Source organism: Rutilus rutilus (genome assembly GCF_951802725.1).
Source record: "Rutilus rutilus genome assembly, chromosome: 21".
Taxonomy (NCBI): domain Eukaryota; kingdom Metazoa; phylum Chordata; class Actinopteri; order Cypriniformes; family Leuciscidae; genus Rutilus; species Rutilus rutilus.
In genome coordinates this window covers 33,569,641-33,585,313 of record NC_140226.1, presented here as the reverse complement: position 1 = coordinate 33,585,313, position 15,673 = coordinate 33,569,641, and the positions used below count along the sequence as shown (strand labels likewise).

The window sequence follows — 15,673 nt, the reverse complement described above, 5'->3', positions numbered from 1 at the left end:
TAATATATATATACATACAGTCACTTGGAATTTTACATCATATTTGAAAATAATGTGTGGTATTCATTGGTGATTTTTTTCTTTCTTTTATTCTTATGTATATTTACTATGTAAAGCAATTTGAGAAGCTGCATTAAAGGCACTATATGAAATAAACCTTTATTATAATTACTTGTATAAAATGTGTATATATGCAAGTATGCAGGCCTATACTATGTGTGTGTGTGTGTGTGTGTGTGTGTGAATATATATGTAATAGGCCTATAATACAAATTGTAGTGTTATAAATATGTTCATAAATTTTGGCGGGATTCCCGGTGCTTGATGACCGGTAAATCGCGTCATCACAGTCTGTGAATAGGGTCCATTTAGCGCATGAAGTGTCCAACATTTTCAGTGTTTCCGGTGAATTAACTCCAAATAGCTAATTTAGCATCAACACAAGAGTTTACCACAGTAAAAGCATAGTAAATCACCCTGTAGCGATGTGGACCTGGCGCCGCTAGAGGGCGGTAGTGACGTCATGTGAGTGTGTTTCGCGCGCAGGAAGAAGAAGCGCGTGAAGGGGCGGAGCTTCAGTGCAGCTGAGCGACGTGTTCTAATCATCAAGCTGTCTGTTAGCAGTTCATTCATCACTGAAGATATGGTGTTATTAGAAAACGACGCGGTAAGATCACGTTATGTCTCATATTCTGCGTTTATCAGATGATAATACGCACGTACTGTACTAGAGACTCAGAGTTTTCGTGTTTAATCGGACGGCGTCGAGTTCAAACATGTTAGCAAGCTAAAGCACACAGACACTTCACACTGGATTCTGCTGCTGGAATGTCGACAAACTAATTAATTTCGCTGATTTCAGGGTCGTTTTAACGTATTCATGTTGGTAATTATTATAAACAATGTTAAAGTAAGTCAACTAATGCCTTCTAGACCCTTCATAGGCATTTCTGCTTCGTTTTAATAGGAAAAATCAAAGTAATTCGTTCGTTTTCTGATCATAATAAAGTATAAATGTGATTAATTACCTGATAAGGAGATATTAAAATGAATCAGCAACTTGTAAACTTGAACTGCAGCTGTACAGGAGCTAAACATACGTTACATGCATTACAGTGTGTTCACATAAGGTCTGATGTGTGTGTGATGATATGTATATGTGTGTGTTTAAAGACGTTTTTAAAAAGTCATAATAGAAAAATAAAGGCATATGACTTAATAAATCAAACATTACATTTTTAATTAAATGTAATCTTTATTTTGGAATTACTATTATAATGGTAATGTTATACTACTATCTCCTTTATTTGTTATTTTCTGTAATTATTTTTTTATTCGTAAAATATTTCATTTATTTTTATATTTATGCATGGATTTAGTTTTATTTCTATAACTGCCACATTTATTTATTTCAACAATTATTTATTAATTATTATTTTTTCATTAATTCTTATAATGCCATTGGTTGAGTTAAAGTTGCTCATGTATATTTCTCTCTGCAATATTCAGTCGGGTTATGAGAATATTTTACTGAAAAAACAAGTGCTTATTAACTTGTTAGAAATGTTTGCTATGACACACATTACAGTGTTTAATGAACTACATGCAGTAATTATGTTTTGGGGAGCAGCACTCGTTCACTTTTATTAACATTAAATTGTGGAGCATGTCAGATATGTGAGTATTTTCCATGTTTGTGATGATGGTGTGTGTGTGTGTGTGTGTGTGTGTGTGTGTTTCTCTGCAGTTCCTCACTGAACTCACGCGTCTGTTCCAGAAGTGCAGGACCAGCGGGAGCGTCGTCATCACACTGAAGAAGTGTACGTCACACACACACCTCACACACACTGCTGTTCTTCATACTCTAGTGGAGTGGTTTAACATTTTAAATTAAAATCATTCAAATTGAAAATTATAATAAGACTTAAAATAATCTAAAATTAAAATAATAAAAATTAAAATGAAACCTGAATATAAAAACAATAACTTAAGTTTTTCCATGTAATATTTGTATTGTATTTTTATTTCGACTTTAATCATTTTTGTTTAGACTTTCGTTCGTCTTCAACACAAATTAAGATATTTTTGGTTAAATCTGAGAGCTGTCTCACTCCTCCATAGGCTGCTAGGTAATCGATATCTGCCATCCCAGAAAAGTTAGTAAAGACATCGTTAAAATAGTCCAAGTGACTACAGCGGCTCAACCTTAAGTTTATCAAGCGACGAGAATACTTTCTGTGCGCAAAAATAACGACTTTATTCAACTCTTCATTGTCTCCTGTGTTTCTCTGAGTGAGTTGACGTAGTGTAACAGCGCAGCGCTTCTGGGTTGTACGTCAGAACGGAGGCTCACTATTGGCCGAGGCTGGTCATGTGTGTGATGCTGGCCAATAGTGAGCCTCCGTTCTGACGTACAACCCAGAAGCGCTGCGCTGTTACACTACGTCAACTCACTCAGAGAGGTTGAGCCGCTGTAGTCACTTGGACTATTTTAACGATGTCTTTAATAACTTTTCTGGGATGGCAGATATCGATTACCTAGCAGCCTATGGAGGAGTGAGACAGCTCTCAGATTTACTCAAAAATATCTTAATTTGTGTTGAAGATGAACGAAAGTCTGACGGGGTTGGAACAACATGAGGGAGAGTAATCACTGACAGAATTATCATTTTTGGGTGAACTAACCCTTTAAGTCCTGTTGTGTGTGTGTGTGTGTGTGTGCAGATGATGGGCGAACGAAGCCGGTCCCCAGGAAAGGCCATCCAGAGACGTTTGAACCGGCAGATAACAAATGTCTCATCAGAGCTTCAGAGGGCAAGAAGAAAATCAGCACAGTGGTGAGAAGATGATTAGAGAGAGAGAGTGTGTGTGTGTGTGTGTGTGTGTGTGTGTGTGTGTGTGTGTGTGTGTGTGTGTGTGTTCGTTCTCAAATGCAGAAATTTCCAAGAATTGTGTTAACACAGTTATTCCCTGAACTCAGTCCATCCGGAGGCCCAAACCTGCAGAAGAAGTTTAATAATAGAAATATATAAGGCATAAATGACTTGACAAAACAAACACAATTACTTTAAAACAAATTAGTCCTGAATTCATTTTTGTTACTTAATTTTACCCATTTATTTATTATTTTTTGATTATTTATTTGTTCATTTATATGTATTTATTTCCATATTTAAAAATTGCCACGTGTATTAATTTCAACGTTGTTTATTGTTAGTCTTTATTCTCTCAGTCATTGGCTGAGCCGGACTCATACGTGTTTCAGTGTGTAATACAGCAGCATGTTTTCCTTTATTCCGTTATTGTTCTCCTTCATAAAGTGATGTAGTTTCAGACGCAGATGTTTATTCTCTAACCTCCGGTTTAATGTGTGTTTCAGGTCAGCACTAAAGAAGTCATAAAGTTTCAGATGGTGGGTCGTATTATATTCACATATATGATATTTATTTGCATTGATATTGACTTGCATTTACAAATAATCAGTAATATTTTCTCTCATATCAGACACCAGATATCATTTTTGATGTTTTTACTAGTGTGTGCAGGACATTATAGTTCATGAGGAGAGCAGAATAAAGTAAAGTGTGACATATTATACCCAATAATTCTTCATATAGAGACTACCAGTGACATTTAGGACCAATAATGATTCAGACACTTTGAGCTGATCATGTTTTGCTGAAGTGTTTTCTTTAATTGCTAATGCTCTTTTTACACACAGACTGAACAAAATGAAGCATTGCTTGGTGATTGGTTGAGCTAAACTGGTATTATCTAATTGTGTAGTTAAATTTAACAGCTGACAGATATTCAACATAATTCATGTGTGAGACAGTCTAACAGAAGGACGGACAAAACCAGTCAAATATCAATGAGTTCTGCTCATATTTTATTACCATTTTCTAAACGATAGCGAATAAACTGATAATGTGAGACATGTTGAAGCTGTCTGAATACATGTTGGTCTGATTGTATTTCCCAACGAGTGACCTGACGTGGACTGGTTTGTGTTCCAGGCGTATTCGAACTTGTTGCGAGCGCACATGGACGGCCTGAAGAAGAAAGACAAAAAGAGTAAAAGCAAGAAAACTAAAGCCACATAGTGACGGACAGCACTGGAGTGAGAGACAGGTGTGCACGATTCATTCAACACCGGCCAGTGCCACTCCGCCTTCCCATCAGCCCCGGCTGACACCAGTGACATCATCAGGAAGTGACTTCAGCAGGAAGAACCTGCCAACGTTCGACATCCGCTGCTCCAAACCAAGGAAACCACATCTGATTCGTCTCCGCGTGATTTAATGACCGCTTTCAGTTCGTTAGGCTGTTAATCGGATGCAGATCATGTTGCTCTAGAATTACATTAGTTTATATTTCAAGCCATATTGTTTTATATGGTGAGTGAGTGAACAAACATCACGGTCAGTAACTTTCTCCTCGTTCCAATAATAATTTCAGTTTCATTTCTTTTTGAAAGCTCATTTATTGAACCTTTTTTTTACATAATTGCCACATTTTCTTATTTGAGATGAACGAAACCAGCCTGGATTTGCAAATAAATAACTTCTTTTATTGAGTTTGACATCACTAATCATTGGTTCCTTCATCGTGAGAAAATCCCAAAGACTCCAGAATCGTGAGACGTGAACATTATGTACTGTAAAAAAAAAAAAAAAAGCAGAATTGAAATAAATACACTATGTACACAAACTAAGCCACATCACGTAAGGTTTCTGAGCGCCGTGACGAGGTCGAACACACACACACACACACACACACACACACACACAGTCTGAGAGACGAGTTTAAATCATAGTGTTCCTCTTGTCTGGTCTTTCCTTGCTGGACGTCAACGTGAGGTTGCGTTTGGTTTTCTCTTCTTCCAGATAACCTTCCTTCATGATCCCGGTCACGAACTGGAACAGAGTCTGGAGCGGGAACACAAATGACTGACTGTAGTTACATAATCCCACTGTAAACATGGTAAAGAACAAGTATTTCATTCTAGATTTATTCTGACTCGGTTGTGTGCCGTAGTTGGAATATTCTTCGCTAAACACATATTTGTGACCCTGGACCACAAAACCAGTCACACGGGTAAATTTTCTTAAATTGAGATTTATACATCATCTGAAATCTGAATAAATAAACTTTCCATTGATGTGTGGTCTGTTAGGATATGACAATATTTGGCCGAGATACAACTATTGAACATCTGGAATCTGAGGGTGCAAAGAAATTGAAACATCGAGAAAATCTCCTTTAAAGTTGTTCATTTATGGTCTCGATTGTGCTGCGATCACTCACAGAAATACATGTTTTATATATTTACGGTAGGAAATTTACTTAATATCTTCATGATTTTTGGCATAAAAGAAAAATCCATAATTTTGAGCCATACAATGTATTGTTGGATATTGCCACAGATAAACCCGTGCGACTCGAGACTGGTGACGTGATCCAGGGTCACAATTATCATGGACAATTTACCATAAGAAATTATATGAAATAAGTTTCAAATGGAAAAAAGGATGGTGATCATTATTTATGACATGAGTTTAGTGTGTCTTTTAAACCTGGACATTTTTTATTTAATTTTTTTTCTTCATCGGAATGGTATGAAACTTGGTAACGGTTTTGGCACTTGCTATATGAATATGGAAAAAAAAGTCACACTTGTGCTCCTCGCAGTCAAAAATGAGATGAATTTCCTCTAGTGGAAGCGTTTGGTACTGCAGCCGAACACAATCTGACAAAGCTCATTTCTTGAGATAGCGAAATCAAATTTGGAACTTGTTTAGATTTATGGCCTTTTTTTTCTTGCAGTTTTAGAGTAAAACATGTTTTTGGAAATATATATTTCAATTAAAAATTGAGATTAGTATTTTTGTGCATTTTTTAATAATACATTCTGTAATATTTCACTAACTTTTCTACACTTCAATAATCTACCAAGTGTCGTCTTTGAAAAGAGATCAAACTTCAGTCCGTTGCTCGTCTAAAGCATTAAAGATTTACCACAGTTTAAGTTGGAAATGTAATTTTCAGGTCTATGCTGTAAAAGTGAATAAATGAATAAATATTTACTCATAAATACAGAGTAAATGTAATCTAGTACCATAAAATCCCCTAAAAATACAAAATATTAAAAAAACTTTATCAAACTAAACCATAGTACATTCATTTAATTGAAATAAAAAATGTTTTTGGTAATTTTTCACCGGCACGCGAAGAGCACCAGAGTCTACAAATCCAGTCATTTTTTGTAGCACTACTGAAGGTATTCAACATACACTTCATTTGTTATTATTGATTACAAAGGCCTTTTTAACTCTTTTTCCATCATTTCTGACAACTCTTCGCCGCCATTGACGGAATTTTCCGTCTCTCTGTGTTTTCACTGTTATACGGTAGGGGGCGCTGTTACGCACTTTCACTGTTATACGGTAGGGGGTGCTGTTACGCACTTTCACTGTTATACGGTAGGGGGCGCTGTTACACACTTTCACTGTTATACGGTAGGGGGTGCTGTTACGCACTTTCACTGTTATACGGTAGGGGGTGCTGTTACGCACTTTCACTGTTATACGGTAGGGGGCGCTGTTACACACTTTCACTGTTATACGGTAGGGGGCGCTGTTACACACTTTCACTGTTATACGGTAGGGGGTGCTGTTACGCACTTTCACTGTTATACGGTAGGGGGCGCTGTTACACACTTTCACTGTTATACGGTAGGGGGCGCTGTTACGCACTTTCACTGTTATACGGTAGGGGGCGCTGTTACACACTTTCACTGTTATACGGTAGGGGGCGCTGTTACGCACTTTCACTGTTATACGGTAGGGGGTGCTGTTACGCACTTTCACTGTTATACGGTAGGGGGCGCTGTTACACACTTTCACTGTTATACGGTAGGGGGCGCTGTTACGCACTTTCACTGTTATACGGTAGGGGGCGCTGTTACGCACTTTCACTGTTATACGGTAGGGGGTGCTGTTACGCACTTTCACTGTTATACGGTAGGGGGCGCTGTTACACACTTTCACTGTTATACGGTAGGGGGCGCTGTTACGCACTTTCACTGTTATACGGTAGGGGGCGCTGTTACGCACTTTCACTGTTATACGGTAGGGGGCGCTGTTACGCACTTTCACTGTTATACGGTAGGGGGCGCTGTTACGCACTTTCACTGTTATACGGTAGGGGGCGCTGTTACGCACTTTCTGAAAGAGTTGCTGTTTTGTGAAACGTACCCACATTCAAGCGTTAACAAAAGAAGAATGCATGAATCTAAAATCAAATGGGTTTTGTTGTGTAAAAGCTGAGGCTCTGTTCTTTCTTTTGATGTATTGTATATTCAGATATTCATACAACAAAATACAAAAATTTTGTTAAAATTATAAAAAATGCTGGCAGGCAACTTAAAAAAAAAATACTGGAGGGGAAAGAGTTAATAAATCACTGTTAGATAAAGTAACCTTTGTTGTCTCTCATACTAAGCATTACAAGAAAACACAAAGTAATGTCATTATATAAACATTTCTCATCAACTACATTGAGAGAATGATTGCAAAGCACTTGCTATCTTTTAAAAAGGGTTAATAGATGGAAAAATATATTAAGATTTACCAGTGTAAAGTTTTGAATTTGTTGTATTAGACAAGAGAAGCACAATAAACAATCAGACAACAGCAATGTCAATTAATCCTTAGGAAAACATATGAAAACCTATGAGTGTTTCCCCAGAGAGCACCAGTGTCGGCCCAGATGTGGATTCAGAAGCACCGGATGTGGGCCGACACTGGTGATGTCTGGGTCAGCGCTTGTGTTGAGCTGTGAGAAGGTGTCAGACATCACCAGTTTCTCTAAAGGAGCCAGAGATGAATAAACTGGTTCACCTTCCAGGCCTGCTCCAGTTCTACTGTCCATCGGTCCTTCAGGATCGGCTGTACCGCACAGATGAACTCGGCTCCCACGTACTGAAACACACACACACACACACACACACACACACGGTCAGTACTGCTGACTACAAACATTTGAACTTGAACTAAAATAAACTGATATCAAATGTGTTTACTCTTTCCGTGCCAACATTTCTGATCAATTACACTGAAGTTTCATGACCCCAGAATATTTGTATTAATATGTATATTAATATTAATATTTGTATTTGTATAAAACATGCAATAAATCAAAAGAAAGAACAGAGCAAAAAGACAGAAACATTTTATTCTAGCTTCATGCACTCTTTTTTTATCAACACTTGAAAGTGATTCAGTTTCATTGAAAAAAAGCAACGTTTTGAACAAAAGCTGAGAAAAGCTCATTTCTACACCGTGCGTCAGCAATGCTTTTATCACTTGTTTCTGATGTCTTCTGATCAGGAGACTCTACTCTTTCAGATGTTATGACAAAAAATATATATTTTTAAAATTAACAAAAAAAGTGACAAATTTGTGAAACTGTGACAATCTACTGAGTGTTAGGAAACTTGATTCACTACCTCTATTTTCTTCTACTGTATTTTCATATTTAATAAAAATTTTACTGTCTTTATTTTTATTTATTCTGTCATCCATTGTTGTATGCAAGTGTTGTTATTTGTTTGGTTTAACAGCAAAAAAAAAACAAAAAAACACCTTCATCAGAGGATGTGTTACAGCGCCCCCTACCGTATAGAGCTGGTAAGTCCCGCCCCCTACCGTATAGAGCTGGTAAGTCCCGCCCCCTACCGTATAGAGCTGGTAAGTCCCGCCCCTACCGTATAACCGTGAAAGCCGGAAAATTCCGTCAATAGCAGGGAAAGTTCATGTAAACTAATACTAAATAAAAAATGAATAAAAAGTATAAACTTTTTTTTTAACTAACAAGAACAAAAAGATTAACTACACTTAAAGTGAAAACAGAAAATATACAAATAAAATCTAATTCAAAATATTTACCAAAACTGATAATAATATATCAATGACGCTTGTTGTGAATTTGGCCCTTTTCTTTAATTTTATTTCTTTCTTTATTTTTTCCATTATATACTGTGTACTACATATCCCACAATCCCAAGTAAATTACACTACTAAATTGAGTACACTACATTACCCATACACCCCCTGGTTGAGGTCTATAAGTAGGCCTCACTTCCTTCCTTTGTTCTTTTGCATTGGTGAGGTGTGGGTGTTTGAATGGAGACCCAACCATGTCCTCTGAGTCCTTTCCTTAAGATGCGTTAAGTAAGTTTGTTTTTGCCAATTGTATTGTTTGAATTTATTTATTTCAATTGTTTGGTTTGAGTATATATTTGTTATGTTTGATGAATTATATGAGTTTGATTTCCTTTATTGTATCGTTTGTAGTGACTTAAAACCATCTTGTACATCCAATCCATCCTGTCCATCTGTTGGCATCTGTGTATAACGTGTGAATCTGCAATCCATGATCTTTATGCCATGAGAATTACCCAAGATCTAATCATCTTGAACTGAGAATAAAAGAGAGCAAAGGACTGGTATTTGTCCCGTGTTTTGATTAGACACGCCATCAAGTTTCTACAACTCTGACGAACTTTGGATATATTTACCATCTGATATCCAGCAAATGGTCCTTCGAGCCGGAGGTAGAAATTTGGTGGAATGGATTACCATGCAAGACCTGCAATCCGGCGCAGCCTAAGAAGGAGAAGACCTCCTGCCCGTTTTGCTGACTGTATGGTGAGAGAACGTGCTCCTTCTCCCCCTCCCTCACCAACATTATTTGTAAGTGATCATCACCAAACCCAGTATGGAAATCCATCTTCTCTAAGATCTGCACCATGCTCATCTGCTCATCGTGAACAGTCTCAACATGATTTACTCGATATGGATATTAAACAAGAAATACTTGGACTTAAGGGTATGCTTGGTGAGATGATGTCTAGAATGTCACAGTTAGTTGTTTCTTCTAAACATTCTGAATTTTCTGAGTCTTTTGATGATGCTTCTGATGATGATGAAAATGCCTTTGCTAATGCATCTATTGTTCAAGAATTGTGTGCATGTATTAAGAAAGCTGAACAGAAATCAACCTGTGAGAAATGTAATTCCTCAACTGTTCCTTCATCGCTTCCATTGAGTAGGCCTAGTTCTTTGCCTCTTCCTCCTTCTTCACTGTTACGTAGTCCACCCCAACATATGCACACACATGATATAACATCGCAACCACAATCAAGTAGTACGTTACAACCTTCTTTTATTCCATTGGTTCCTGAGCCTTCTAATAGTCATTCCCCTCAAGTGCAAACACCACCAGTGTTGGTACAACCACCTGGTACACCACAGCCTGGATTACCATGTAGTCCTTTTCCCCCTTACATGGCTCATACTCAGTTATCCTCACAAGTAACATCAGCACAATTACCACCAGCACAATTACCACCTCAGCCTCAGTATGCTGTTTCCCAGTATTCATGGCCATTAGGACCAGCTTCTAGCTTGGCGATTCCTTATGTATCCTCAGCTAATGTAGGTCCTCATATTCAATCACAGTCTGTAGGTCAGATAGGGAATTCTGTTGTACAACATCCTGCCCCGTACATTCAACCAATTGTTCCCACTACTCAAACAACTGCAATTCCATTTCCTCATCCTTATCCATATCCCCAGCCATATTATGCTTCATATTCTGTTCCTTCCTATCCTACTTCTCGTGTTCAGGGACCTTCCTTTCCTTTTTTGGTGAATGACGACCCCCAAGAATTTGCAATGTTGCAGTTAGCCTTGACAAATTTGTTGTCACCCCATGAGCCAGAACATTACAAATTCCATATCTTGCTGGATCATTTAAAATTTTCTCCAGCTCGTGATCTAGCTCTAGCTTATGCTAATGATCCTAGGCCTTACAGTATGGCTCTTTTGGCACTACAGCAGAAATATGGGCAACCTCATCAACTAGTTTTGAGAGAAATTAAAGCCATTCTAGCTCTCCCCAGGGTGAGACCAGGTGACAGCAGAGCATTTAGTAGCTTCGCACTAAAGGTTCGAGCTTTGGTTGGCATGCTCCAATCTTTGGACCAAGACCAAGTTAAATCTGAATTATCCTGCGCTTCTCATGTACAGCAACTACTCAGTAAACTGCCCACAGAGCATGTGACCAACTTTGCCCGTTATGTCCGTACGATCCTAAAGGGTCAAAGCTACAACCTGATTAACTTTTCCGCCTGGCTCCAAGAAGAGGCTGAGTGCCAAGCAATGGCTGACCAAGTTAGTGACTTTCCAAAACCACTCTTGAGTAAACCTCAATCAAAGTCCTACGTTAACACTCGAACAGTCTTGTACGGAGTCAACGGTAATTCTGATGTGCCAAGATCCGCAAATAAGAAACCCCAGCATTTGAGAGATGGAGAATTGAGTTCCAAGTATTCATGCGCATATTGTTCCAGTAGAGATCATTTCATTGGCCTGTGCCCCTCTTTTAGATCTCTAGAAGACGCCAGGAAGGATGTATGGATTAGAGAGAACAAAAGATGCTGGAGATGTGGGCTTAACCATCTAGCTGTCAACTGTGACTTGAAAAAACCCTGTCCACAGTGCAAAGGCAGACATCTTGGTATCCTTCATGGAGTTAATTGTCGTGATCAGGATAACGGTACATTCTATCTTAGTCGTCTTGGAGGTTCTGGCAAGGTACTGCTTAAAGTTGTTGAAGTACTTCTCCATTATAAAGGCAGATCCTTGCAAACCTATGCCATCCTGGATGATGGATCAGAACGTACCATGTTGCTACCTCAAGCATCTGATTATTTGGGCCTCAACGGAGCAATTGAGTCCCTAATTGTTAGAACTGTACGTCAAGATACTCTTGCACTTGAAGGCTTTTCTGTAACCTTTGAAATATCCTCCATGGCCAATCCAGAAAAGAAGTATTCCATTTCCAATGCCTTTTCTGCTGCCAGATTGGGACTGGCAGAACAGACTTATCCTGTTGAGATCTTGCAGAGACGTTTCAGACATCTTCGAGACTTACCCCTTCCAGCCTTTGCTAATGTCCAACCACTTATTCTTATTGGTGCAGACTACCCACACCTGATAAATCCAATTGATCAGGTGTATTTCGGGCCTCCTAAATCCCCAGCTGCAATTCAGACCAGGTTAGGCTGGGTACTTCAAGGCCCAATACCGATTCCTAACACTGATGAGATGCAGTGTCTTTTTACCATCGCCAATCCACTAGAAGAACTTCGCCATGATGTAGAGAAATTATGGAAAGTAGACATCCTTCCTTTCAGAAATGAGAAAGTCATTACCAGGTCCAAGCAGGACCAAGAAGCTATGGACTTGTTGGCCTCCAAGTCTAAAAGAGTTGATGTGGATGGTGTGCAAAGATATGCCACTCCATTATTGCGTGCTGCCTCCGCCATGAGGTTACGAGCCTCACCAAATGCAGTTATGTCTTCCCTCAGATGTATCGAGCGACGCCTCCAAAGAGATCCTAAAACTGCTGCTGTGTATGACCAAGAAATTGCTAAGTTGGAGGAGTCCGGTTATGTTTCCAAAGTGGAACTTTCTCATGACTCATCCAATGAATCATGGTATATTCCTCATCATATTGTGGAGCATAATGGAAAAAAAAGAATAGTCTTCAATTGTTCCTATCAATATAAAGGTGTGTCACTTAACAGTCAACTTCTTCCTGGTCCACAACTGGGCCCTTCCTTACTTGGTGTCTTACTCCGGTTTCGTCAGTGCCCAGTGGCAATTAGTGGGGACATAAAATCCATGTTCCATCAAGTAAGGTTACTCCCAGAAGACCGTTCTCTTGTACGCTTCCTGTGGCGCAATATGCAGAGGTCAAATCCACCTGACATCTACGAATGGCAAGTTTTGCCCTTTGGCACAGTATGTAGTCCATGTTGCGCAATATATGCTCTACAAAGGCATGTCCATGATCACCAAGAAGGATATGAAGATATCGTGAATTCTGTACTTCAGTCATTCTATGTTGACAACTGTTTAGAGAGTTTTCCAAATGTGCAAACTGCTAAGAACTTCCTAGACAGAATGCGTTCTTTATTGATGAGTGGAGGATTTGAAATCAGACAGTGGGCAAGTAACCAGCCTGATGTTGTCAGACATCTTCCTCCTGAAGCCAGGTCTGAGAGTGCTGAACTGTGGATCAATCAAGATCGTTTGGATCCTAAAGAAGGAGCTCTGGGTCTGAGTTGGCACTGTCCCTCTGATTCATTAGGGTATCGATCCCGAACTGTGGAGTATAAAACCACAACCCTGCGCAATATATATAAAGTCCTCGCCAGTCAGTATGATCCCTTAGGTTACATAACCCCCTTTACAACTCGAGCTAAAGTCATCATACAACAATGCTGGATGAAGTCCCGGGGCTGGGATGATCCCCTTATGCCAGATCCTATTCAACAGGCCTGGAAGGCTTGGGAAACTGAGCTCCCTGACCTGTCATTGATACAGCTTCCTCGTTGTTATTTAACTTTACCTTCCAACCAAATTACATCCAGAGAGTTGCATATTTTTTGCGACGCTTCAGAGAGCGCATATGGGTCAGTAGCCTATTTGCGAATGGAAACTGACAAGGGTGTGGTACATACTTCCTTCATCATGGCAAGATCTCGAGTTGCACCTAAAAGGCAAATATCCATCCCTCGTCTTGAACTTTGCGCTGCTCTAACAGGTGCACAGCTTTGTAAACTCCTGCAGAATGAATTGACTCATCCTTTGACAAATATTGTCCTATGGTCCGATTCGACAACTGTCTTGTCTTGGCTGCACTCCCTCTCCTGTCGTTACAAAGTTTTTGTAGCTAACAGAGTCACCGAAATCTTGGAACTCACTGATCCCTCTTCTTGGAGGTATATTCCTTCTGCACAGAATCCAGCAGATGACATTACAAGAGGTAAAACTGTTGTTGAGCTAGCCAAACCTGATCATAGATGGCGACAAGGTCCAATGTTTCTGAAATTTCCTCCAAATGAATGGCCCAAAAATCTAGTATCCAGATCTGCTAGTCCTGATCCTGAGCTCCGCAAACCACTCTTTTGTGGCTTAACACAATTGGATGATTTTGTACTCCCAGATCCTTCCTGTTTCAAATCATGGTCAGAGCTACAGTGTGCAACAAATGAGTTACTGCGACGACATAGGGAGGACCCCTGTGATGCCTCTTCAGTTCAAAACCTTCTTTTGAGACAAGCCCAGCAACAAAGCTTTCCCTCTGAGTACCAGTGTTTGAAGGAAGGAAAGCCCATTGAACCTCAGAGTTGTCTCCTTACACTTTCTCCTGAATTCAATGAAGAAACAGGACTTATTGTAGTGGGTGGTAAGCTCAGACGTGTAGAGGATATGGAACCTGGAATGGTTCACCCAATCGTCCTCGACCCCAAACATCCATTATCCCATTTAATTATCAAGGACTGCGACGAGAAACTTTTCCACCCTGGTCCAGAGAGAGTTTTCTCAGAACTTCGGCGCAATTATTGGATAATAAGAGGGAGACAAGCCGTAAAAAACATCAGTGGTCTTGTTTACAATGTAGGAAGTGGAGAGCTAAACCATCTATTCCTCAAATGTCTGATCTTCCACTCTCCAAGCTCCGGTTGTTTAAACCTCCCTTTTGGTCCACAGGAATGGACTGTTTTGGTCCCTTCCATGTCAATATTGGCCGTAGAACGGAGAAGAGATGGGGCATTCTGTTTAAGTGCCAGACCACTCGATGTCTGCATCTTGATTTGTTGAGCAGTTTAGATGTGGACAGCTTTCTAATGGCCCTACGCCGCTTTATATCCAGGAGAGGTAAGCCATATGAGATTCTTTGTGATCAAGGAAGTAATTTCCGTGGAGCTGCAAGAGAATTAAAAGAAGCTTTCCAGAACCTTACCACTGAGTTACAAGTCAAGTTGGAAAATCAGCAGATTAGATTCAAGTTTAATCCACCACAAGCCCCTCATTTTGGGGGGTCATGGGAAAGAGAGGTCCGTTCAGTTAAAACAGCTTTGCGGGTGGTACTTGGCAGTCAAACCGTATCAGAGGAAGTCCTACGGACCGTTTTGACAGAAGTTGAAGGAGTGTTAAACTCGAAGCCACTTGGTTACGCCTCTTCAAACATTTCAGACCTCGACCCCATCACTCCAAATCTCCTCCTCATGGGGCGGCGAGATTCTTCTCTACCTCAGGTGATTTATGCCAACACTAAGCTCCTTGGCCGCAGATCTTGGCGCCACAGCCAGGTCCTCGTTGACCAGTTTTGGACCTCCTTTATCCGAAATTATTTACCAAGTCAGCAGCTTCGTCAAAAATGGAATCGAGAACAGCCTAATCTAAATGACTCTGCTGCCGTGTTAGTAGTTGATTCTCAACTTCCAAGAGCATCATGGCCCATTGGCAGGGTAGTACGTCTTCTACCTAGTCAGGATGGGCGTGTCAGAGTAGCTGAGATTGTTATTAATGGAAAAACGTATGTACGTCCAGTTGCTAAGTTGATTCCATTACCTGAAATAGATGAGTAATAGCAAATACATCACTGTATTTGGGGGCGGCTGTTGTGAATTTGGCCCTTTTCTTTAATTTTATTTCTTTCTTTATTTTTTCCATTATATACTGTGTACTACATATCCCACAATCCCAAGTAAATTACACTACTAAATTGAGTACACTACATTACCCATACACCC

The 15,673-nt window shown here is 39.7% G+C and overlaps 2 protein-coding genes across 2 annotated transcripts in view; one reads left to right on the top strand and one right to left on the bottom strand.

Annotated features, from left to right (window-relative positions):
• The first annotated feature begins 452 nt into the window (after positions 1-452).
• srp14 (signal recognition particle 14) lies at positions 453-5,884 on the top strand. The gene is made up of 5 exons (XM_084393586.1): positions 453-667; positions 1,748-1,820; positions 2,725-2,837; positions 3,380-3,412; positions 4,017-5,884. Exons 1-5 carry the CDS (start codon positions 644-646, stop codon positions 4,101-4,103), a joined length of 330 nt encoding a protein of 109 aa, XP_084249712.1. The 5' UTR covers positions 453-643; the 3' UTR covers positions 4,104-5,884.
• The window catches only part of xgb (x globin), a 29,216-nt gene continuing 18,204 nt past the window's right edge, over positions 4,662-15,673 (bottom strand). The window contains exons 4-5 of the mRNA XM_084393585.1: positions 7,902-7,982; positions 4,662-4,928 (exon numbers count right to left, since the gene is read on the bottom strand). Coding sequence (XP_084249711.1) covers positions 4,806-4,928; positions 7,902-7,982 — 204 coding nt within the window. The 3' untranslated portion in view covers positions 4,662-4,805. The remainder of the gene's footprint in view (positions 4,929-7,901; positions 7,983-15,673) is intronic.

Excerpts from the sequence above, each read along its gene's own strand:
- srp14 (XM_084393586.1), top strand. The coding sequence starts at position 644 with ATGGTGTTATTAGAAAACGACGCG. Across the intron at positions 2,838-3,379 it reads AGAAGAAAATCAGCACAGTG|GTCAGCACTAAAGAAGTCAT; the intron begins GTGAGAAGATGA and ends TGTGTGTTTCAG. Across the intron at positions 3,413-4,016 it reads AAGTCATAAAGTTTCAGATG|GCGTATTCGAACTTGTTGCG; the intron begins GTGGGTCGTATT and ends TTTGTGTTCCAG.